General features: G+C 34.5%; 4 protein-coding genes and 1 long non-coding RNA gene across 15 annotated transcripts in view; all 5 read left to right on the top strand.

The window, feature by feature from the left end:
* Positions 1-8104, top strand: LOC18053711 (probable serine/threonine-protein kinase At1g54610). The gene is made up of 8 exons (XM_006451785.2): positions 1-1117; positions 2090-2374; positions 2551-2868; positions 3819-4046; positions 5327-5427; positions 5701-5809; positions 6879-7349; positions 7539-8104. Exons 1-8 carry the CDS (start codon positions 707-709, stop codon positions 7743-7745), a joined length of 2130 nt encoding a protein of 709 aa, XP_006451848.1. The 5' UTR covers positions 1-706; the 3' UTR covers positions 7746-8104.
* A 240-nt stretch (positions 8105-8344) lies between these two features.
* LOC18053710 (lectin-like protein At3g16530) lies at positions 8345-8881 on the top strand. The gene has a single exon (XM_006451784.2). The coding sequence runs from the start codon at positions 8345-8347 to the stop codon at positions 8879-8881; it is 537 nt and encodes a 178-aa protein (XP_006451847.2).
* Positions 8882-9691: 810 nt separating this feature from the next.
* On the top strand, positions 9692-16012 carry LOC18053708. Of its 2 annotated transcripts, XR_002907642.1 has the most exons (4): positions 9692-10013; positions 12242-12361; positions 13598-13706; positions 14771-16012. It is a non-coding gene; the product is annotated as an uncharacterized LOC18053708 (long non-coding RNA). The 2 variants fall into 2 exon arrangements; XR_002907643.1 differs by lacking the exon at positions 12242-12361.
* A 1264-nt stretch (positions 16013-17276) lies between these two features.
* Positions 17277-18065, top strand: LOC18053707 (lectin-like protein At3g16530). The gene has a single exon (XM_006451780.2). The coding sequence runs from the start codon at positions 17277-17279 to the stop codon at positions 18063-18065; it is 789 nt and encodes a 262-aa protein (XP_006451843.1).
* Positions 18066-22035: 3970 nt separating this feature from the next.
* The window catches only part of LOC18053705 (protein SPA1-RELATED 3), a 7771-nt gene continuing 5365 nt past the window's right edge, over positions 22036-24441 (top strand). The window contains exons 1-4 of one of the 10 annotated variants that reach the window (XM_024192371.1): positions 22036-22269; positions 22591-22769; positions 22889-22951; positions 23254-24319. In XM_024192371.1, the coding sequence (XP_024048139.1) occupies positions 23411-24319 (909 nt within the window). In that variant the 5' untranslated portion in view covers positions 22036-22269; positions 22591-22769; positions 22889-22951; positions 23254-23410. Of the gene's footprint in view, positions 22270-22590; positions 22770-22844; positions 22952-23253; positions 24320-24441 lie in introns of those variants that run through there. The other 9 variants (XM_024192364.1, XM_024192365.1, XM_024192363.1 and 6 more) reach the window with 9 other exon arrangements.

Raw genomic sequence — 24441 nt, 5'->3', positions numbered from 1 at the left:
ACACACGCAAACAATAAATAAAAATAACAAATTTTTTTTTTTCAGCTTCTGTGAAATAACTACTACACTCTTTACTATACGTTTGTTAAAGGCTTCTCACCAAAATCCAAAGTCTCTCTCTATGAGTGCCCTAGATCTGTAAACCCAGGATCATTCATTTTTTGTTTTTCGAGTTTCAAAGTTTTGATCTTTTTGCAATTCTTTGCTTGAATCAGGGGCAAGAAGATTAAGCATGCGCAAAAGGTACACACTTTGCGTTCAAAGATGAACATTTTCGTGTTTTCAGAATTGGGCTTGTGAGTTTTTAGGGTTTTTTTTTTTTAATTTTTTTTAAATTTTTGGGTTGTGCTGAAGCAGTGATTTTGAGTTTCTTGAGCTGTGAATTTATTGGATTTTGGTAGTGAAGATGTCTGTTGATGCTCTGGAACTGTCATTTTCAAGCTATTATGCACTGAATATGGTTGCAAGTATTTTTGCTTATTAGTGGAAAGAGTTTACTTGATGGTGTGAGAGTTGGGCTGCATTCAGTGAATCTTGAATTTGAGTTGGATTTGCTCCTTTATTTAGTTGAAAAAGTTGTTATTGATATAGAGTTTACTAAATATGGGTATAGAAGAAGAGGATGGTAGTATAGTGAAAATGCGATATTTGAAGGGTAACTATTGATTTTGAAGGAAGGTTGTGTTGGGGGTGGTGTTGGTCAATAATGGGTTGCATTTGTTTTAAACCCTCTGCTATTGAAGATAGTAAAGAGAGCCCAAGAGAGCGTCTCTCAAGCAAGGCCTCGTCAGACTTAAGAGGATCCAGGGCAACCTCCTCAAGGAGAGAGGAAGTGTATCGAGTGAAAGATCGATTTGATAGTAATGATGGAAGAGCAATGTTAATTGATAAGCAGGTTAATGGCTCTGTTCGGTTGCATGGCGAGAATTTTGATCGGAAGAGGGAGAAGATGGAATATGTTGTTGCCCAACATCATCCAGGGATGGGTAGTATTCCAAAAGCTTCGGAAGGGGAGCAGGTTGCTGCTGGGTGGCCAGCCTGGTTAGCTGCAGTGGCTGGAGAAGCTATCCGGGGATGGGTGCCACGGCGTGCGGATTCCTTTGAGAAGCTGGATAAAGTATGTTCCTTCACTGATTATTGTGGTGCATAAATATTGTCATATAGTGTTTATTTGCACATCGATATTGTCCTTTTTGAATTTTCTGTTGTGATGAATTAGTAATTGCTTGATAGTTTTATTATCAGTTTTGTATCTGGATAAAGAATGATAATAAGTTATCTAGAGAGGGAACATTTACCAAACAGCTCTAACTTTGTGTCATAAGCTCTCAAGGTTTCCTTAAAAAAAAATTATTTCTGGTCATATATCTATGGAGTTATTTATGGTACATGTGTATAATACAAATCTATCCTTAGATGAAATTATGATTTTAACTTTTGGATTTTGTTCAAGAATGTGAAGTATAGCCTGGGAAACATCCAAGAAGCATCACCATGAATTCAGATTCTTATAGAACTATCCATTCTACTTCTGCAGAGTTCAAATAATGTTCAGAGTAATAGTTAGTTCTTATAGAAAACCAGTTAATGTTAGGGAGAACTGAACTTTGGTGGGTAATTTGAGTGTAACTCACTAGGTATGAAGAAACTTGAAGATATTGCACACTAATGCGCATGATTTTAGATGATTGAAATTTGTGGATTATGATGCGTATCAACAGTTTTAAGCATACATGCATGTTTGCTTGTGTAATATTTGACTGCTTACTAGGTCTTGGATTATGCATGCTACTTCTCTTTAAAATTAAGCTGATACTGCACTTTTGGAATTTTAGCTAATTTTGTGCCCATCACTACTTTTCTCCTTCCCCTTTTTTGACTACTATTTTGCTAATATTTACATTTTTTGTTTTTGTTTTTGTTTTTGTTTTTGGGGAGTCCCTTTCTATTTTTTCCAGATCATTCTATTTAGTGAGTAGTTACCATGATTTATCTTCAATTTTTTGTCCTTCTCCAATGCCCACTTTGGTTGACTTCACTTGGAGGCTGGTTTTGATTTATAGTTTGATGACAACATATTGCAATGCAGATTGGCCAGGGAACTTACAGTAATGTTTATAGGGCTCGTGATCTTGATCAAAAGAAAATTGTTGCTCTGAAAAAAGTAAGGTTTGATAACCTGGAGCCCGAGAGTGTTCGCTTTATGGCAAGGGAAATCCATATTCTCCGCAGACTTGATCACATAAATGTAATAAAGCTGGAAGGCCTCGTTACATCAAGGATGTCTTGCAGCTTGTATCTTGTTTTTGAGTACATGGAACATGATCTGGCTGGGCTTGCCTCACATCCGGGACTGAAATTTTCAGAAGCACAGGTGTTTTTGATTATTTTTCCCCAATTTTTTATTTTCCATAGCTAGAACTGTGTATTTAAATTTCATTTCTGAAAATGCAGTTAATTGTGTACCTAAGCTTGATATATCAATTACATGGAAGCTAGATTATTAAATGCAGATACATTTAGGTATTAAGTGTTTATTTTTTTGGGCAGGTTAAATGTTACATGCAACAACTTTTGTGCGGGCTTGATCATTGTCATAGCCGTGGAGTCCTTCATCGTGATATAAAGGGATCCAACCTTTTAATTGACAACAATGGCATCCTGAAAATCGCAGACTTTGGCCTGGCTAGTTTTTATGATCCCGATCAAAATCAGCCTTTGACAAGCCGTGTTGTAACTCTTTGGTACCGGCCACCAGAGCTTTTATTGGGAGCAACTTACTATGGCACTGCTGTGGATTTATGGAGTACAGGTTGCATACTTGCAGAATTGTATGCTGGCAAGCCTATAATGCCTGGAAGAACTGAGGTATTTTTAAATAGAATGGGAAAATTATGGGATTTTCTGCCTACATTTAGAAATCTACTTTCTTTAACTTCTTATGGTCCTAACAGGATATTTCTGCTGCAAGGTTTTCCTGTTAGGAATAATGCCCATGGTTAAAGTTCCTAATAATAGTTAGACCCAAAATTTTGTGAGATAACAGTCCTGATTTGATTTAGATAGTGATTAGATTTTTCTGTTGTATCTGCCTGATTCATACATAAGTTCATGACTTTTATAAGAGAATAATTCTATTCAGAAATGCATGTAACTATGTGGCTTATATTTTGGAGACTTTAGTTTACTGCTTTATTTCATGCTTGGCTGTTACGGATGGATGTGGTTTGATCTGGTTTCAGGCTAGTCGGACTTAAAATTATTACAGTTGACCTAAATACGCTGGAGTTGACAGTAAAATGTAGCTTCGAGTAATTCTAGTAGCCAACTAAGTTGTACCTGTTTTTCAGAAATTATTGATATCGCATATATCTTCAGTTTTATTTCTCTAGATTGTTTTAGTAGAAATTATCTGTTGAAGATGAGTCCTGGGGCCTCTTTTACAATTAGTGACAACCACTTGAAGAATGTCATGAATCAATGAAGCTAATTTTTCTCCTTTATGATTCCTTTAAGCCTGGAGAAGTTCCATACTTAGTTGGTTCCTTGCTTGAGCTTGAAAAAAAAAAAAAAAATCAGTCAGTTGTATATCAGTTTATATGTATTTGTTTATACTTCTTCTGAGTAGCAATCTCGCACCTAGGATATTATTTCGTATTTATCCCCTACCAAATAAATGATTGGAACTTTGGGATTTTCTGATACAAGTTGTCCTAGCATAGTCTCTCTTCTGTTTTGTTTTGTCTTATTTTGCTCCTTCTAAGTAGCACCATTTTTTAGTTTAATTACTCAAAAGTTTGCATCTTTTTGTCTTGTAGGTGGAGCAGTTACATAAAATTTTTAAGCTTTGTGGCTCACCTTCTGAGGATTATTGGAGAAAGTCTAAGCTGCCTCATGCAACCATCTTTAAGCCCCAACAGCCTTATAAACGCTGTGTTGCTGAAACATTTAAGGATTTTCCTGCACCAGCTTTAGCGCTCATGGAGACCCTTCTTTCTATTGATCCAGCTGATCGTGGATCTGCAGCATCTGCTCTTAGGAGTGAGGTGTGAATTTTTTGATAAATCAACACATATATTATGTTTTCGATGATTCCTAGACCCTTTTTGCATTGTGTTTTTTCATTTTCATAAAGGGGTGTTAATCCATTAATCTTGATTGGTGATCAGCTGGACATTCTCTTGTTTGCAAATCAAAGTACTAATTTTTCAAAAACTCTAGATTTTTAGTCCGGCAGGGGTTTATTTTGTCTCCATATGTGCTCAGATATTTTACTTTCTTTATATATATATAAGATTTCCAATGATAACTTCAGCTTGTGCCTTATATACTGTACATCTCAGTGACTCATTATGCTTCAAGTAGAATTTTAAATAATCAGTACACTGTTGACTAGAGTGTTTGCTATCCAATTTTTATTGGTCATCAAAATTTCCCATATGAAGCCAGTTCCTTAACCTGTAAATTTTATGTCAAGTTTAAATAATGCACATTTTCTTGAATGCTGTTAATGATGCAATTATCGTCACACATATATTCTTCTGTGGCAATTTATCATAAGGAAAGAATTTTGCTGGGAGTTGGTGGTTTAGATGGCAGGTGCAATTAAGCTTCAAGGAACTATTGTAGGATTTCTTGATAACTAAAGTTGGAGTACTAAATTGAAGCTTACATGTCAAGAATTGTTTAACCTTAGAGGCACTATTCTTATTTGTGGCCATGGAGGTCAGTGGTTGTAGTTTGTGATAGGGTTTGATATTTAACACAGGCTTGCATATTTAAAGACGGCATTGTTTTATCTCTAGTATTTCACTTTGGTTTCAACTCCTTTATGTTATGAAAGAGGACATCAGGTGTAGATCACTACAGGTTAAAAGGCATCATGAGTTGGTAAAACTTTTGTACAATAACAGATTTTATACAATATAGGGTTGGAAACCGCAGTTCATATGGGGACTTAATCTACCATCAAGTATTTTAGATTAAACTGCTGTCATGTGTTTCTAAGATTGAGGAATTTCATCTGATGGGATCATTGGTAAGTAAATCTCCTAACTTTTAGGAAATCTTTTGATTGATGTGAAGATTAGTCAGGAATAGAAAAGTTTTTTGTCTTTTATTCCCATACAGTTTTTAAAATAGTCTGTGTAGTACTTTGGGCTTGTACATTTTGTTGCTTTTTAAATCATGATATTGAATTATTCATCACTCTCTTCCTTATTTCTTATTAAAAAAATAAATAGATATTATTCTCTTGGTAATTAGTGAATAACTTGCTCCCTACTCATTGCAACATTCTGAGTTTCTTTTGCTTTATCTTATCCAGTTTTTTACCATGAAGCCTCTGCCTTGTGATCCATCCAGCTTGCCAAAGTATCCTCCCAGCAAAGAATTTGATGCAAAAATACGGGATGAAGAAGCGAGAAGGTGCATATTGTCATAATTAGATCATGTTTTTTCATGTCAAAATTGATTGCTTGCTGGATTTGATTATTGGGTTAAGATTACATTTTTGTTGGGTAATCTTATAATGAGCCCACTATTGGAATTTTTTTCATCCGTTTTATTTTTTATTTTAGGGGCTTTCATTTGTTGGACAGCCCAATGTGATATTTTTCTGTTCTTCTCAATTCATAAGACCACTGAAGTGCTGTAGGTATGGTAGGTGCTAAAGAATGTATACTTTTTTTAATCCTGTAGGCAAGGAGGAAGCAAGGGCCAGAGAATGGACCTTGAAAGGAGAGGAACAAGAGAGTCCCGAGCCATCCCTGCACCTGATGCTAATGCTGAATTGGTGTTGTCTATGCAGGTAGTTATTTTCTTTTGTTAATGTCCTCTTGTACCGTCATTCTTTCTCTTATTGTCAATGCATGCCTTAATCATTATGGTGTAGTTTTATGTAATCTGATCTTTATGCGTTTGCTTATTCATGTTAAATTTTCATTTATGAGCTGTAATATAAAGAAAGTAACAAGAAAGTACAGCAATTTGTTTCTTAATTACAGTTTGGCATGAATTTTCTTAATTATGTACTTGAACAATCTTCCTGCAAAGGAGGTATTAGGTATGAAGAGCAACGGCTAAACTGAAGGAAAAGGAATGCAAGTATATGAAAAGCAGAGCTATTTCCTGAAATATAAAGCTTAAAGCTAATTTAAAGAAGCTATATAACTTTCAAATGTGACTGACATAGCAGATGATATGATTGGAAAGTTCTTTAGTCAGCAATTTTCCAATACCTTTTAAGGCCTACCTTTAGAGCGAAGCTGCAGTTACTGCCCATTTTGGCCTAACCACCTTTTCTCCATTCGATTTCACCGAAAGACTACCTCATTATCTCCCAGTGCATTGCATGCAAAACTTTTCTGCTACAACCAAGGGTTATTACTCCATTTGTCTTCATTTAACAAGCCTCCAAATACCATCCTTGTCAGTTAACATATCTATAACCACCTTTGCTTCAAATTTCAACAGAGTTTTGTGTTAATAACATGTAAGATGTATGATCTTTTTACCCAATGCAACGTTGCATTTTAAGGGCTAATTATAGATCTTCATTTGGATGATGTCACTATGCTGCGTATTATACAAAAGCTGACAATTTGGTACTGCATCTGAAGTTTTGGCTGAAAGCAATTTCGTAATTTGTTAATGGAACTAATTGGATTAGTTATCGATCACAATCATTGGTGAACAATATATTTTGTTAGTGTGCATCTGTTTGCAAGTTTTTTCTGTTCAATAGGAATAGCCTGCTGCCCCAAGTTTGTACAGTTTTAATACCTTTGCAAATATCAAGTGCTTTTATTTATTTAATTTTTTATATACCTTTACTTTAATTTTACGAATACACTAATATGACTTATTTATTATTTCAGAAAAGACAAAGCCAGTACAACTCTAAGAGCCGGAGTGAGAAGTTTAATCCTCATCCAGAAGAAGTTGCATCTGGCTTCCCTATTGATCCACCTAGACAATCACAAGTGACAGAATCAAGTGCAGGTCCCCAGGGGCATAATCATAAAAGAGCCTCCCACTCAGGGCCACTGGCTCAGCGTGCTGCGTGGGCAAAGGCAGGAAAAAACACAGATGATGCCCCTAAGATTTCAACCGGTGCTGACTTGTCGACGGGACTAGTGGCTGCAAGGAGGAGTTTATTATCTGAAGATCGTAGAGAAAGGTCTGGTTCAGCTCAACCAGAAGTTCCGAAACTAATTGCAAGGTTTCCAGGATCCTTTAAAGAGGCATCAGAATCTTTTATCCAACATGATCAGAAGCATCATGCTCAAGGTGTTGCAGGTTCTCATCAAAAGGAAGATGGAAGAATTGGCAACAAAGATCCAATTCTTGTTAGTATTTGCTGTGCCTTATTTTTCTTCCTATGTATAGGTTTACAAGTTTTCTGAATATTGTTTTCTTGACCAAACTCTTAACCAATAGGATGAATCCTATTTCTTAGGGATTTGACTGCCTGCTTATTATTCATGCTATCTTGATTGTCTGACTCCCTGACTCTTATGTTTTGCATTTTGGTCCAGCTTGGCTACGGGTCGAAGGGTCACAAAATTCATTACTCTGGCCCATTGATTGTGCCTTCAGGCAATGTGGACCAGATGCTCAAGGATCATGATCGCCAGATTCAAGAAGCTGTTAGACGGGCACGTGTTGACAAGGCAAAGGTCAGAAAAGTTCAGATGGAAGGGAACCAATTATCAACAAATTCATTATTTGTTTCTGGCCGTTAAGCTGGCCCAAGTAATCCTCCAATGAAGACGAACCTTGTCAGGAAGATCACTGCAGAATAACTTGGCCGGTGAAAATCACTTGTGAAATATAATTTTAGTCATTAGTCAGGTTTTTGTATAGGTGGTGTTTTAGAAAGATGCGCAGTGCTCGCAATTAGCTATGTTCATAGCTTACCGAAATATCTCTTTGCAATTCATCACTTGTATTTTTCTTTCCACTCGGCAACTGTAATTTCTAAGTTATGGGCCATTCTTATAGAGCTTATTTAGCCATAAATTATTTTGGAAAAACGACCATGTCTTATTATGTGATTAATAGGAGGAATGTGTCGAATGTCCCTTGCTGAAGTTGCCAAGAATTTAGTTGACCCCACTGTATCTTTAAGCTTGATGCTTACAATATTACATTGACAATTCTAGTTCTAGTACTAGTCAACTTTGATTTCTTCCCGTGCAGCAGCCAAGTTAGAAGCAAATGGGGCCTTGACTATCTAGTCTGGGATTTAATGTTTAAAGAAAATTCCGATTTATTGCTGCAGCAGCAGCTATTTATTGCCAGGCTGCTAGCTACCTTAGAATGCAGAGCTGTTTAGCTGAAAATGAACTTCGTCAAACTGCTACTGTTGTTTCTGACCATAGGCTTGGTTGAGCCAACCAGTGCTTTGAAGTTCGCCTTCGATGGCTTCAACACTTCAAAACTGTTGCTTTACGGCAGCGCAAAACTGGATTCCGGTGCCATTTCACTCACCCAAGATACTACTTTCTCCATTGGAAGAGCCCTCTATCATGCTAAGATCCCCCTAAGACGTACAAACTCATTTGAAACCTCTTTCACCTTCTCCATCACCCCATACAAGGGCCAGCTTCCCGGCCATGGGCTGGTCTTCATCCTCGTGCCTTCCGCTGGCATCCAAGGTGCTGCTGCATCTCAATATCTCGGCTTCCTGAATGGAACAAATGATGGTAATCCGAACAACAATGTTTTTGGTATTGAATTCGACGTATTTCAAAATCAAGAATTCAATGATATCAACACTAACCATGTTGGTCTGAACGTGAATTCCCTCACTTCTTTGGCTGCTTATGAGGCTGGATATTGGTTTCAGGACAATCAGAATAAGACTAACTGGCATTGATTACAAAGATTCTTTTCTTAGTGTAAGTATAGCTCCTGCAAAAATGAAGAAGCCTTTGTGGCCATTGTTGAACGTTTTTATTGATCTCTCAGGCTTTTTTCTTGATGAAATGTATGCCGGTTTCTGCGCCGCCACCGGACAACTTGTTGAAAATCATAAAATCCTGAGTTGGAGCTTCTCCAATTAATTTTCCTTTGATCATTTTCTTAAAAATATGTGCGAATAAGAATCCTTTTTGTTGGATCATGATGAATATTAGAATAAGAAGTATTCTTTCCATATATATAATCTTCTTCTCATATGGTTTACTAACTGCACTTGTTTTTTTTTTTAAAAAAAAATAATAACATCTATTATTAGGGTCAAGAAAGACCAACAATACACCATCATAAAGGTACAAATATAAGGTTAGTCTTAAGTATAATATATAGGACAATGCTCAAGGGTCAAGCTTAAGTTAACGAACACCCAACAACAAAGTAATTAAGAATTATAATTTTAAAACCGAAAAGAAGTATATTTATTTTAGCAGTATATACAAAGTAAACATGTCAAAATGCTTTCTGAAAAGAAAACTAATTAGCACATACTTATTCTTCGTAGACTAATCTAAAAGGGTAGTTTTTAGGGATCTCTTCTAAGATTAGGCGTATTAACACTTAGATAAAAAGTACGATCGTGGTTACATATACCTCCTGTATCGTCTGTATTTAATTTCGTATATAGATTAGCCAATATAGGAGGGTAAATTAGTAAAAGCTCATTTAAAATTGAAATAAACAAAAAGCCGCTTTAAAGATGATAAACCCACTGAAACACTAAAAAAATCCGGATGAAAATCAGTAAGCCATTAGCCAACGGATGGGAGAATGCTTGTTGTTCTCTTTCATTAAGCTAACTCATCTCAATACCATTTTCTCTTTCAATCAACCGAAGCATACGCACATTCCTCATCTCTAAATGCTTTGAAGATGGAAAAAAAAAATCAAATTTTAATTGCCAAGTCCCGCAAATTTAGCTTCTTAGATTTATTAACAACAAAAGCATCGGTGGTGGCTTAATTGTGGTGTCAGGTGAAAATCACTGGCGTTCGGCGTCATACGTGACTGTCATTAACTTGAATTGAAAGAAGGTTAGTCTTCGAAAAAAATTTAGATTTAATTTTTTTGTTTTAATATGTATTATATTTTTAAATTAATTAGAATTTTATTTTGTTCAATCACAGATCGGGCTTTTTTTATTGGTTGAAAATGAAAATGGGCTTGTTGAAGTGTTAGAGAAATTTTTGGCATTGTGTTGTTGTTCATTAAAAAATGATACTAGTTTGTGGATGTATTGAAGAAGATGCGTGTTGTTTGTTACTTTCAGACTTTAGCTATCTGATTTGTCAAGTTATGAGCTAATCAAAACATATGATGTTAGAAATTAGTGATTTTTAGGTGAGTTCTTTGTCAAATAAAAATGGATTAGCACTGTTATGAAGGATATGGATGCTATTTGGGAGAATTGACTTCTTAATATGTGCTTGAACTAAATATACCAATGCACATTAGAAATTAGTGAAGTTGTTGTTTGTGTTGTGATGCTTTGAAGAAGTTGAAAAGGATATTGCTTGTGCTCCTTAAATGAAGAATTTTTTGTTGCTTGATAAGAAAAGCATTAGTGACAAATAAAATGAAGAAATTTTGGATGATGTTTGTGTAAAAGATTTAAATTATTTGTCTTATTGAAGCTGTCCTGTGTTTTTATTTGCGACTTAACCATTAAAATGACTATGTAACATTGATTAGAGGCTGCATGTGCTCTTTTTATGAAGGAAGCAGTAGTGGCATTCCTGATGGGGTAATGAGATGCTAAGATGGGAATGTATGACCTTTTAATCATGTTTTCGCTTTAAATCGAAGTGACTACAATCCCTATGTCTTCTAAAAAGAAACTTAATTTTTCTTTAAAGATGTAAAAACACATCATTTCCATTTTTAAGTGACTATGATAATGCTTCAAATGAAAGTTGGTGTTGGTTTTTGTCAAAATCTTTTGTTAAGCACGGTGAAATGATTCAATTTTCATCGAATATGCGAAAGTTCCTAAGTGAATAACTTGTGGTCTCATGTTATTTTTTTAGATGATGCTCTTGTGGAGGTCAAAAAGGAAAAGAGAGTCTTTGTGAAAAAACAAAAGCAGAGAACAATTATGCCTTTCTCTAATTGTCTTTCTTTTGACATGTATATCAGGACTAGTGTGCACAACTCACCTTTATTGACTAAATAATTTAACCATGAACAAGTAAAAATTTAATACTTTTCCTACTGATCGTATGTGAATTGAATCAACTGTATTGAAAATTTTGATCAAAGCAAAAAAAAAAAAAAGGCTTTCAGCCTTCATTACATTCGAAAATAGCAAGTAGGAATTTTGTAAGCCCAACTGAAAAGGATTAAGGTAACCTGACTCTTCTTGTTCTAGATTCTTTTTTCTTTCTTTGTTCTACTTCCCATTTCATCTTCAGCTCATTCACTAATTGGCAAGAATAACTGGAAAGGAAGAAGGTAGAATATGCTGAAAATATGAAAAATAACGTAGCTACATATCACAAAGAAGTAGAAGAGGAAAGGCAATGGTTGAAGTTAGTGATTAAGAATAAATTCTGAAGCTAAAGAAGATGGTTGAAAAATATCATGCAACTAAGATCACTTTAAAGATCAATGGAACTGAACAAATGTTAACAATGGGATGTTGTGCATTAGAAATACCAAATTTGCTTTTGAACTGTTGTATTATGTTCAATTTTTAAAATTTATTTCACTGTATAGTATCACTAGCCCTAGTTTTCCAGCAATATATTTATTTTCTTTTTACAATTGATGAATATTTGATGTCAAATTTTTATTTCCCAAGGGTGTTAAGTGTAATGATTAATTTAATATTTAGCACCAAGGGTGTTTAATTCTTTTTCTAGAACCAAGGGTATTTTTGACATATCACTGATCAACTAACGGTCAAGGAAACTGAGCACAGACGGCAAGGGAGGTCTCTGTGATTATGATGATACTTTCTATCTAAATGTCAATACGCCAAATCTCGGGGGAGGTACCTAAATCTAAAAGGGGAGTCTTTTGTTTCATTTTTTTGGCCATTTTCTCGGTTTTATAACTATTCTTATCCCAAACTGAAAATCCAGATAGATACGAATGGTAACTAGCTCTCTATCGCTTCGTCATATATCACAATGAAAAAGCAGTTATGCAACTTCATTTTTCTTGTTCATTCATTGCCCATTCACTGATCTCAAATGTTTGCTGATAAATTCACTGTCCATGATCTAACAAGTCAACTTGTATGTTTTTGCTTTGGTTACAGAATCCTTCAACCATAGTGCTTTGAGGTGATTGTTTACATATGCACTTTGAGAGCTTATATTTTCGCAATACGCAAGAATTTTTCTATCATCGCGAAGCATTCATTTAACCTGTTTCAATGGTAATTTCATTCACGGGTCATATAGGAATATGTTTTCCTCTTTAACCATACTAGCAAACTTATTTGGTCAGTTTTGTTAATGATTATAAGGGTTGCAGTGATTGCATTTGGAATACATTCAGTACACTAAAACATACATAGTACGTGAAAATGGAGTTAGAATTTCTGTAAAATCAGACTAGCCTTTGCGTTCTTATTTTATTTTCCTAGATATCGTCTCTAGTACAAATTCAACCATGCTCTTAGCAATTAGGAAAATAGTTCAGGTCCTGCTAATGTAGGCAATAAATTAATTTGATTTGTCTAAATTATTATTAAAAAAATTTTAATGATACATCAAGAACAATACAATTTATATTCAGTACATCAAAGCAATATGATAAAATTTGAAAAATTTTGGCTAGATTGATTTGTCTACAAATTTTATCTACATTTAGTCTAACGGCAGCTCAATCTCCTCCCACCTCAAGTGGGCAGAGTTGAAACGTCAAATCTCTTTTTTTCAACTCGAGATTTTACCATCTCAACTAAATGGCACCTACCTCTACAAATCTTATTTGTAAGGTATTATGTATTTATCAATCGGCAATGAGTACTTTGTCATTGCTCATTTGGAGCAGAGTTGAATTAATGAGAATCCATGAATACTGCTCGAAGATATCTAATGTGCCCTAGTAGTTTGGTCTACTCTTCAAACCACCCCTCCCCTTTTGCATTATTTTCCTTATTTCTCAAAAAAAAAAAAATTCTCTCTTGGTAATTAGTGAATAACTTTCTCCCTACTGTTTGTGACATCTTTTGCTTTATCTTATCCAGCTCTTTACCATGATAACTTTCACCCCTGCCTTGTGATCCTTCCAGTTTGCCAAAAGTATCCTCCCACCAAAGAATTTGATGCAAAAATACGGGATGAAGAAGCCAGAAAGTGCATATTGTCACAATTAAAGCATGTTTTTCAGTATCAGTAAAGAAATTTTATAGTTTCAGTTTGACTTTGTTGGAAATAGTGCTTCATATCAAAATTGATTGCTTGCTGGATTTGATTATTGGGTTATGATTACATTTTAGTTGGGTAATCGCATAATGAGATCATTGTTGGAAATTTTTATTTGTTTTATTTTTTATTTTCGGGGCTTTCATTTGGTGGACAGCTCAATGTGATATTTTTCTGTTCTTCCCAATTCATATCATGCTAGGTGATAAATAATGTATATATATATTTTTTAAATCTTGTAGGCAAGGAGGAAGCAAGAGCCAGAGAGTGGACCTTGAAAGGAGAGGAACAAGAGAGTCCCAAGCCATCCCAGCCCCTGATGCTAATGCTGAATTGGTGTTGTCTATGCAGGTAATTATTTTCTATTGTTAATGTCCTTTTGTACCGTCATTCTTTCTCTTATAACTTATTGTCAATGCATGCCTTAATTACCATGGTGTAGTTCTATGTCATCTGATCTTTAGGCTTTTGCTCACTCATGTCAAATTTACATTTATGAGGTGTATGTAAAGAAAGTAACAAGAAAGTACTGCAATTTATTTCTTAATTACAGTTTGGCATGAATTTTCTTTATTACATAATTGCAGTCTTCCTGCAATGGAGGTATTAAGTATGAAGAGCAACCACTAAACTGAAGAAAAATGAATGCAAGTATACGAAAAGCAGAAGCTCATTCCTGAAATATAAAGCTTAAAGCTAATTTAAGGAAGCTATATTATTTTCAAATGTGACTGACTTAGCAAATAACATGATCGGAGAGTTCTTTAGTCTGCACTTTTCCGGTACCTTTTAAGCCTTACTTTGCAGCTAGCCAGCAGTTACTGCCCGTTTTGGCCTAACCACCTTTTCTCCATTTGGTTTCATGCAAGACTATCTCATTATCTCCCAATACATCCCATGCAAAACCTTCCTGCTACGACCAAGGCTCATTACTCCATTTGTCTTCATTTGACAAGCCTCCAAATGTCATTCTTGTCAGTTAACAAATCTATAACCACCTTTGCTTCAATTTTCAACGGAGTTTTGAGATAATAACATGAAAGATGTATGATCTTTTTCCCCAATCCAACATTGCATTTTAAGGGTTGATTATGGATCTTCATTTGGATGATGTCACTATGCTGCAGTATTATACAAAAGCTGACAATTTGGCACTGCATCTGAAGTTTCGGTTGAAATCAATTTTGATATTTGTTAATGGAACTAATTGGATTAGTTATCTGTGACAATAATTGGCGAACAATATATTTTTTGAGTGTGCGTCCGTTTGTCAAGCTTTTGCTGTTCAATAGGAATAGCCTGCTGCCCCAAGTTTATACAGTTTTAATAACTTTTCAAATATTAAGTGCTATTTTTTTTATATGCCTTTACTTTAATTTGATGAACACACTAATATGACTCCTTTATTATTTCAGAAAAGAAAAAGTCAGTACAACTCTAAGAGCTGGAGTGAGAAGTTTAATCCTCATCCAGAAGAAGTTGCATCTGGCTTCCCTATTGATCCACCTAGAGAATCACAAGTGGCGGAATCAAGCTCAGGTCCCCAGGGGCGTAATAATAAAAGAGCCTCCCATTCAGGGCCACTGGCTTAGCGTGCTGCATGGGCAAAGGCAGGAAAAAACACAGATGATGCCCCAAAGATTTCAACTGGTGCTGACTTTTCATCAGTTCTAGTGGCTGCAAGGAGGAGTTTACTATCTGAGATCATAGAGAAAGGTCTGGTTCAGCTCAACCAGAAGTTCTGAAACGAATTTTAAGGTTTCCAGGATCCTTTAAAGAGGCCTCCGAATCTTTTTTCAAGCATTGTCAGAAGCATCACTCTCAAGGTGTTGCAGGTTCTTATCATAAGGAAGATGGAAGAATTGGCAACAAAGATCGAAATCTTGTTAGTATTTGCTGTGCCTTATTTTCCATCCTATGTATAGATTTTCCATCCTATGTATAGGTTTAGAGGTTTTCTGAATATTGTTTTCTTGACCAATCTCTTGACTAATAGGACGGATCCTATTTCTTAGGGATTTGACTGCCTGCTTATTATCCACACTATCTTGATTGCCAGACGCCCTGACTCTATTATTATTTGCATTTTGGTCCACCTTGACTATGGGTCAAGTCACAAAATTCATTACTCTGGCCCATTGATTGTCCTTTCAGGCAATGTGTACCAGATGCTTAAGGATCAGGATCTCCAGGTTCAAGAAGCTGTTAGACGAGGACATGTTGACAAGGCAAAGGTCAGAAAAGTTGACATGGAAGGAAACCAATTGACAACAAATTTATTATTTGTTTCTAGCTGTTACTCTGGCTCAAGTAACCCAATGAGGCCCAGCCTTGTCAGGAAGATCACTGCAGAATAATTTGGCTGGTGATTTTCTCTCTTTTGAAATATAGTTTGTCATTAGTCAGGGTTTTTGTAGAGGTGGTGTTTTTGAAAGATGGCCAGTGCTCACAATTAGCTATGTTTATAGCTTACTGAAAAATCTCTTTGCAATTCATCACTTGTATTTTTCTTTCCACTCGGCAACTGTAATTTCTAAGTTATGGGCCATTCTTGTGGAGCTCACTATTATTTTGGAGAAACGACAGTATCTTATTATGTGATTAATAGGAGGAATGTGTTGGATATCCCTTGCTGAAGTTGCCAAGTATCGTGTTGATCCCTACGAGCCTTTAAGCTTGATGCATACTTTATCATGCTGACAATTTTAGTTTTGGTATTCTTAAAGGTGGCCAATGGGCCGGACGGCACGAGGCACGGCACGGGCACGGTACGTGTCCGTACAGCACGGCACGGCACGAGCACGTCTCGGTAGAGCACGCGGCACGGCACGGCACGTACATGGGCCGTGCCGGGTTTAGATTTTAGGCACGCGGGCCTTAAAAGTACGGCACAATTAAAGATGGACCAAAGCACGGCACGCGAAAAAGCACGCAATAAGCACGTTTCATTTTTTAATGAAAGTAAACTTAAAATTTTATGATTTTATAAATAACTTGAAATTGAATCTTTTAATATCTTTTATTGGCTCAAGTTTTTTAAATTTATTTAATTCTTAGTTTCAAAAAAATTATAATTGATTTACGTTTATAATTTATTAAATAAATAACTGATATCATGATTTTAATAAATAAAATTATAAATATAATGATTTTATAAATATGTATTAATATTATTATAAATTATGATATATGACTCTACGTAACTCCAAGTTAACAATTAAGTTAACCCTTAAAAAAAATTATTATTATTGTTATTGTTATGTGCTAAAAAAAAATTATAATACCATAGAGTCAAACTTAGCAACTAATATTATATTCTCTTATTATTATTGAATATGGACTTGAGTTTTGAATTTTTTATTCTATTAAATAAAAATAAAGGCATATGGATAAAAAAAAAATACATAAGCTTGAAAAAAATAAGACAACAACTTGGCATACGCTCTTAAAAAAATAAAAAAATAAAAACACTTAGTGGGCTATTTTTCCTAGGCACGGCACGGCACGGCCCATGGCACGGCACGTGTGGGCACGGCACGAGTGGGCACGAGCACGAGCACGTGTGGGCACGGCACGTGTGCCGGGTTAGCACGGCACGGCACGACACGAAATGAATAGTGAGCACGGCACGGCATGAGCACGAGCACGCGTGGGCTTCCTTTGATGGGCCTGAGCCGGCACGGCACGGCCCGTTGGCCATCCTTAGGTATTCTCTTGCCATTCAAAACGTATTTAATTGTCTACCAGTCAACTTTGATTTCTTCCCATGCAGCCGCCAAGTTAGAAACTGGGGCAAATGGGGCCTTAACTCTCTAGTTTGGGATTTAATGTTTGAAGAAAATTTCGATTTATTGTTGCAGCAGCAGCTATATATTGCCAGGCTGCTAGCCAACTTAGAATTGCAGAGCTGTTTGGCTGAAAATGAACTTCGTCAAACTGCTACTGTTGTTTCTGACCATAGGCTTGGTTCAGTCAACCGGTGCTTTGAAGTTTGCCTTCGATGGCTTCAACACTTCAAAACTGTTGCTTTATGGCAACGCAAAACTGGATTCCGGTGCCATTTCACTCACCCAAGATACCACCTTCTCCATCGGAAGAGCTCTCTATCATGCTAAGATCCCCTTAAAACATACAAACTCATCAACCATTAGATCATTTGAAACCTCTTTCACCTTCTCCATCACCCCATACAATGGCCAGCGTCCAGGCCATGGTCTGGTCTTCATCTTCGTGCCTTCCGCAGACATCCAAGGCGCTGCTGCATCTCAATATCTCGGCTTCCTGAATAGAACAAATGATGGTAATAGGAACAACAATGTTTTTGGCATCGAATTCGACATAGTTCAAAATCAAGAATTCTATGATATCAACAATAACCATGTTGGTCTGAACGTGAATTCTATCATTTCTGTGACTGCTTACAAGGCTGGGTATTGGTTTCAGGACAATCAGAATAAAACTAACTGGTGGCATTTCCATGCGTTGAAGCTGAACAATGGCAAGATTTATCGGGTATGGATTGATTACAAAGATTCTTTTCTTGGTGTAAGTATAGCTCCTGCAAAAATGAAGAAGCCTTTGTGGCCATTGTTGAACGTTTTTATTGATCTCTCAGACTTTTTTCTTGATGAAATGTATGCCGGTTTCTGCGCCGCCACTGGGCAACTCATTGGAAACCATAAAATCCTGAGTTGGAGCTTCTCTAACTAATTTTCCTTTGATCATTTTCTTGAAAATGTATGTGAGAATAAGAATCCTTTTTGTTGGATTAAAGCGAATATTAGAATAAGCATAAATGGTTTACCAAGTGCACTTGTTCGTGTAGTATTTACTTATTCTTCACAAACTAATCTATAAGTGAGGGTCCTTTGTTTCATTTCTTTTTTTTAACCCTATTTTTTGCTTTTACAACTATTCTTATCCCAATCTAAAAATCAGAGAGATAAGGCAGATTCAAAAAAATGTGGACAAGATTGTATGTTGATTATCTAAGCAACTTATCAATGAAACCATTATTGTCTCTAGTAAAAGTCATGAGAATGGTCCCTAGCTGTCTATCGCTTAGTCATATATCACAATGAAAAGCAGTTATGCAACTTCATGTGCCCATTGACTGACCTCAAATGTTTGCTGATAAATTCACCGTCCATGATCTAAACAAGACTCACATATTTTACACAACACACTGGATTGCTAATCCATTTTCACCAAACTATCAACATTATGGCTTTATCTGTTTGACTTTCTACTTATTTTAGGACTCTCACAATTTACTTTCACACCCACACATGTTAGAAATGAGATGAAATCTACAGCTAAGAGTTGATAAAGATTTATAGAATAAGACATGACATAATTAAGAGCTCAAGAGACAAGCATAATACTTAGTCCCGGGTATGTTGATTTAGGGTTCAGCTAGATTATATTGTTAACATTATATATTAAACGTTTTCTTACACTCAATCTAGATCTACAAGGCTGTATATTTGTTTTAATTATTCTGGGGGACTTTTGCTTTTTAATTAGAAAGCTTTTTAAAAGTCTATTTGTGTAGAACACTTGTTACTGTATCAATTAGGAGAATTGACAATGATAGTGGGGGCAATCAAAATGAGCATAAAAAATAGGAAAATTTTTAACCTACCCCAAACAAATTGATATTTTGCACCGCACACTCAAAAAAATTGACTTGTTGCACCGCGCCCCCAATTCCGTTAATTTTTCAGTTATTTCTAACGGCTCCGTCTAACTTTTAATTGAATGACAAAAAATGCCCCTTTATATGAAAAAAAACCAAAATTTTTAGCTCATTTAATTTTTTTAAGGCTTTTTTTTTTCAATTGCAATAAAAAAATTTCTTGTTACATGTACATTGTCACCACTATTATTTTTCCTTTAATTTTTTAAAGATTTTTATTTCAATTGCAATAAAGAGAATTCCCATTAAAATTAATTTAAGAAATGAACTTCCAATTTTACCCATCCACCGTTAAACTTAACTGAGAAAATAATGGAATTGGGGGCGCAATGCAATAAGTCAAATTTGTTAAGGACGGGGTGTAAAATATCAATTTATTTGGGAGTATGTTAAAAATTTCCCTAAAAAATATCTCTTTTGATTCCATCTAATCTAATGATGGCTTATTATCTGGCACTAATTTGAGATCCATGTGGGTTATTTATGTCTCCGCAAAAGTACGAAACATTAGTTAATTATTTAATAATCTTCTTAATATTAGTGAGAGAGTAAATTTTCTTGACTTATGTTTGATAAATTTCGTATCTATATATATATATATAAAGCTGAGACTTGAGGAGGTGATGTGGCATCACCATTTCTCATCATCTCATATTCTCTATTATCTAATAAATTGGTTGAAATTAAAAAATAATTACATTACAAAATATTAAAATAGAAAATAATTATTAGATTATAAATGATTACATGTCTTTTCCTCTTTCTATTTAAATTCAACAATATGTAACCATTAATAATAATTAATTATAAGTCTTGAAACATTCATTTATTTTATTATGCCAACAATTAAATTTTAGTGGCTTAAAATACATCAATTAATTAATATTAATATATGAAGGAATGTTCCTTCATCTTTCCTCAACAGTGCCATTAGAGCCTAATTTTAATGTCATAATTCCATATTTAATTATTCAATCTTTTGTTTAGTGCATTTTGGCTTCTTCAAACTCCATAAATATTAAATATTTAAGATTTGTGGCATCATTATTTCTCATATTTTTATATTCTCTATTATCTAATATATTGGTTGAGATTAAAAAATAATTACATTACAAAATATTAAAAATCTATATCTATATATATATATATATAAAGTTGGGACTAGAGGAAGTGATGTGGCATCACTATTTCTCATCTTCTTGTGTTCTCTATTATCTAATAAATTGGTTGATATTAAAAAAATAATTACATTACAAAATATTAAAATAAAAAATAATTATTAGATTATAAAAGATTATATGTCTCTTCCTCTTTCTATTTAAATTCAATAATATGTAACCATTAATAATAATTAATTATAAGTCTTCAAATATTAATTTATTTTATTATGCCAACAATTAAACTTTAGTGGCTTAAATATATCAATTAATTAATATATGAAGAAATGTTCCTTCATCTTCCCTCAACAATGCCATTAGGGTCTAATTTTAATGCTATAATCTCATATTTAATTATGCAACATTTTCTTTAGTGCCTTTTGGCTCATTCAAACTCTATAAATATTAAGTAGTTAAGATTTGTGGCATTATTATTTCTCATATTTTTATATTCTCTATAATCTAATATATTGGTTGAGATTAAAAAATAATTACATTACAAAATATTAAAAATAGAAAATAATTAGTAGATTATAAAAGATTACATGTCTCTTTTTCTTTCTATTTAAATTCAACAATATGTAACCATTAATAATAAATTAATTATAGTTTTGAAAAATTTATTTATTTTATTAAGCCAACAACTAAACTTTAGTGGTTTAAAATACATCAACTAATTAATATAGGAAGAAATGTTCTTTCATCTTCCCTCATCAATACCACTAGGACCTAATTTTAATGTCATAATTTCATATTTAATTATACAATATTTTATTTAGTGTCTTTTGGCTTCTTCAAACTATATAAATATTAAGTATTTAAGATTTGTTATGTTTGGTTTTTTTATTATTATTTAACTAACATCTTCTTTATAAATGTTCTTGTGTTTTTATTTTTTGACTTATTTAAATTTTTTGTATTGTGTGCTTCATGAATTATTCTTTTCTTCATGAGTTAAACAATAATAAAGATAGTTGGATGATAAGTGTTAGACTTTGTAAAATGTGGGAGTCTGTTAATACCAAGAAGAATGGAGAGTTGATTAGTGTGAACATAATTTTTATTGATGAAAAAGTTGTGTACACTTAACTATACACATTAATATATATTTTTAAAATTAACAAAAAAATAATTAACTTTCATAAATAACATTAGTTTTTTAAGGCTGCGTCATCTTTAAAAAAAATTAATTTATATTTTTTATCAGTTTTATCAAGTGTAAAGTAATAAAAAAATAATACTAAATTCTTTTTTTAAAGCCGCACGAAGTGCGGTTCTATTTTCTAGTTGTAATATATAAGTAGATTTTAATAATAAAAAAATAAGACAATGTTCAAAGTACAGAGGCATTACATTTCCAAACTACAATTCTGCAATGACGTATTAGTTAATGATCCCCAGGATCAACTACCAACACCAACACCATGAATGGAGTTCATATTACCCAAAAAAAAAAATCAAAATCAAAATCAAAATCAAAATTAATAGGTGGGAAGGGAAACAAATGGTGCAGTTGCTCAAATGTGTGGCCCTAAGTTGTTTGAATCATGTGACTAGAAATTGAGACAAACCGTGGAACCCTTTTGAACGTTCCATCTTTGCTCCAAATGTTAGATTTCTTTCATAAATGCTTGGGGGGCCTATTTTACACATTGCTTGCTTCATTTATTTTGAAAAATTTAATTTCATGCCCAAAAGTTTTTATGTATTTGTTCTTTCTTTGTTTACTTCTAGATTCCTCACAACTGCCCATATACAAATATTAATAAATTAATAATCATTGCAATGGAAATTTTGAGTAATTTAGCTGACTCACAGCTTCTGTTCAATCAATTGACAATTAAACACTATTCACTTTTGAATTTACATGATGAAAGTTAACTTTCTTTCCCTAATGAATTGACGAGCCAAGTTTGAGAAGATATCCTCCAAACCCAAAAAAGGCTGAACTGGGTACTCTTGTTTGTTAATACCTGTTCATGATTCATCACAAAGATCAAATCTTGAAGATGATTCCAAGGTGGGTTCCCATCATCTGTGCGTCTTGAAATCAATCTTTGTAAGAAAAAATTTAAGTTCTTGTTGGCTTTATATTCTCTTCTTTGTTTCCTTTTAAGTTGTTCATATTCAGTTCATCATCATAAATTTAATTTAATAATATTCTTTCACTGAATCTTTTGTCATTAGCTAACTTAATCATTTTCTTAAACACACGTTAATTATTTTAATAATCACCCCAAGATTCTTTTTTAAAAAAAAAAAAAATTCGCAGTGGTAGCTATTTTAATATTTTTATTAGTCCAACTGATATCATATTTTTTACATTTTGCATTTCGTGGCCCACAGCTTTTCTTAATTTATGTTTTTTGCCAATTCCCAGGAAACTACCTACAGGTTGTAATTGTGCCACGTTGCTCATTTGGAATAAAGCGGGAAGATAACGAAGAGGTGCTAAAGAAGTGGCTTATGTTCCAAAAAGAAATGTTAAATAATGAGTTGCTGTTTTACAATCAAGATACTGTTTTTTTTTATTCAACGGACGGTTGGGTTTCTTTATGGGTAATTTTTTCGTTTTTGTTTTATTGTTGGATTTTATTATGAGGCTGTGAAGCTTTTGGTGTGTAGAGTGTAAACTAAAAAACCTGTTGGTAATTTTGGCTGTGTGGTTATGTTTCTAGGTTGCCTTAGCAAGGTCACATGATCCTAAGAGCACAATTAAAGATCCGTTCTTCTTTGTGCTGGTATTTGTCTCTCTCCTTCTTTAGAACCTATCTTAGTATTATTTTATTATGTTGATGGGATTTTGATGGTGGTGATGCTTTTGATGTTTGGTTTTGAAAATTGCATGCAAGTGTTGGAGGCTATTTACTTGTTGGGGTTTTTGTTAACTTTTCTGTGATTGGTGGTGCTTTAACTGTTTTGCATGTTGTAGCTGCAAGCCTCATGTTGTTTGCTGTTGCTGTTGTCTCCCTTTTTTTTTGAAAAAATAATAATAATAATAAGACACTCAAATCTCATGTTGTTTGCTCCTGTGTGTAACCAGCAGGATTATATTTTTCTGTTCGTGAAGCCGATAATTTTCCCTCGATGAGAAGTTATGGTGTTTTCATTTGTGTTTTTGGAATGACTTCTTGAGATAAAGTGGTGATGGTGGAAGTGAGGGAGTGCGGTCAAAGCCAGAGATTTCCTCCATTTTCTGGATGTGCGTGTTCTGGTCTTCATGCAGCACTAGGCGGATAATAATGGAAGGTTCTTCTGATTCTGCTTGGCAAGATTCCGATAGTTCTAGGGCTTTGAATATTTCTGGTGTCTCTGACAGGAACCCTAGACTTCTTCGCGGTGAAAGATTCGGGGTTCGTGGTGATGATTCAAATGATTTTGAGTTGAGAAAGCATAGTGACGGGGTTGAGCTGACTCATGGTGATCACCTTAGAAACCAAGGAGGTTTATCTGGGGTTTGTGAGAATGAGGCAGCAATTGACCCTTTTGTTCATGCCATAGAATGGGGCGATGTTAGCTTGAGGCAGTGGTTGGATAAGCCAAAACGTTCTGTAGATGTCTATGAATGCTTGCACATATTTAGGCAAATAGTGGAGATTGTATATGCAGCACATTCACAAGGAATTGTTGTTCATAATGTTCGGCCATCTTGCTTTGTCATGTCCTCATTTAACCATGTTTCCTTTATTGAATCTGCCTCTTGTTCGGATTCTGGGTCTGATTCTCATGAAGAAGGATTAAATACCCAAAACATGGAGACTAAGGATTTATCTTCTCCCTTGCCCCTTGACATGCTTCAGCGGAGAACTAGGTTGAGAAGGGAAGATCTCCAACTAGTGACAGCTCCAACAAATGATTTATCAGAAGCTAGTTGTATGCAATCAAGCTCAGCTTATGGAACACATGTCGTGTTGGTAGAAGGGATGCAAGAACATAAAATTTTAGATAATAGAGTGAATGTCGAACAAGTTGAAGAAAAGAAGCAGCCATTTCCAATGAAACAGATATTGCTAATGGAGACAAACTGGTATGCCAGTCCTGAAGAATTAGCTGGTGCTCCCGTCTCCTGTGCTTCGGACATTTATCGACTGGGCGTTCTACTTTTTGAGGTTTGTAACTTTATGCAACAATTCATTGATTCATCATAACTTGAGTTGGGTTTTCTTTGTTATATTCTTGAAGTATCTTGTTTTCCTTACAATTCATGAAGCTGCATCATTCCCCCCCCCCC

Source organism: Citrus clementina, unplaced genomic scaffold (assembly GCF_000493195.1).
Source record: "Citrus clementina cultivar Clemenules unplaced genomic scaffold, Citrus_clementina_v1.0 scaffold_1, whole genome shotgun sequence".
NCBI lineage: Eukaryota > Viridiplantae > Streptophyta > Magnoliopsida > Sapindales > Rutaceae > Citrus > Citrus x clementina.
The sequence above is the reverse complement of the archived record's forward strand: the minus strand, read 5'-3'. Positions and strand labels throughout refer to the sequence as shown.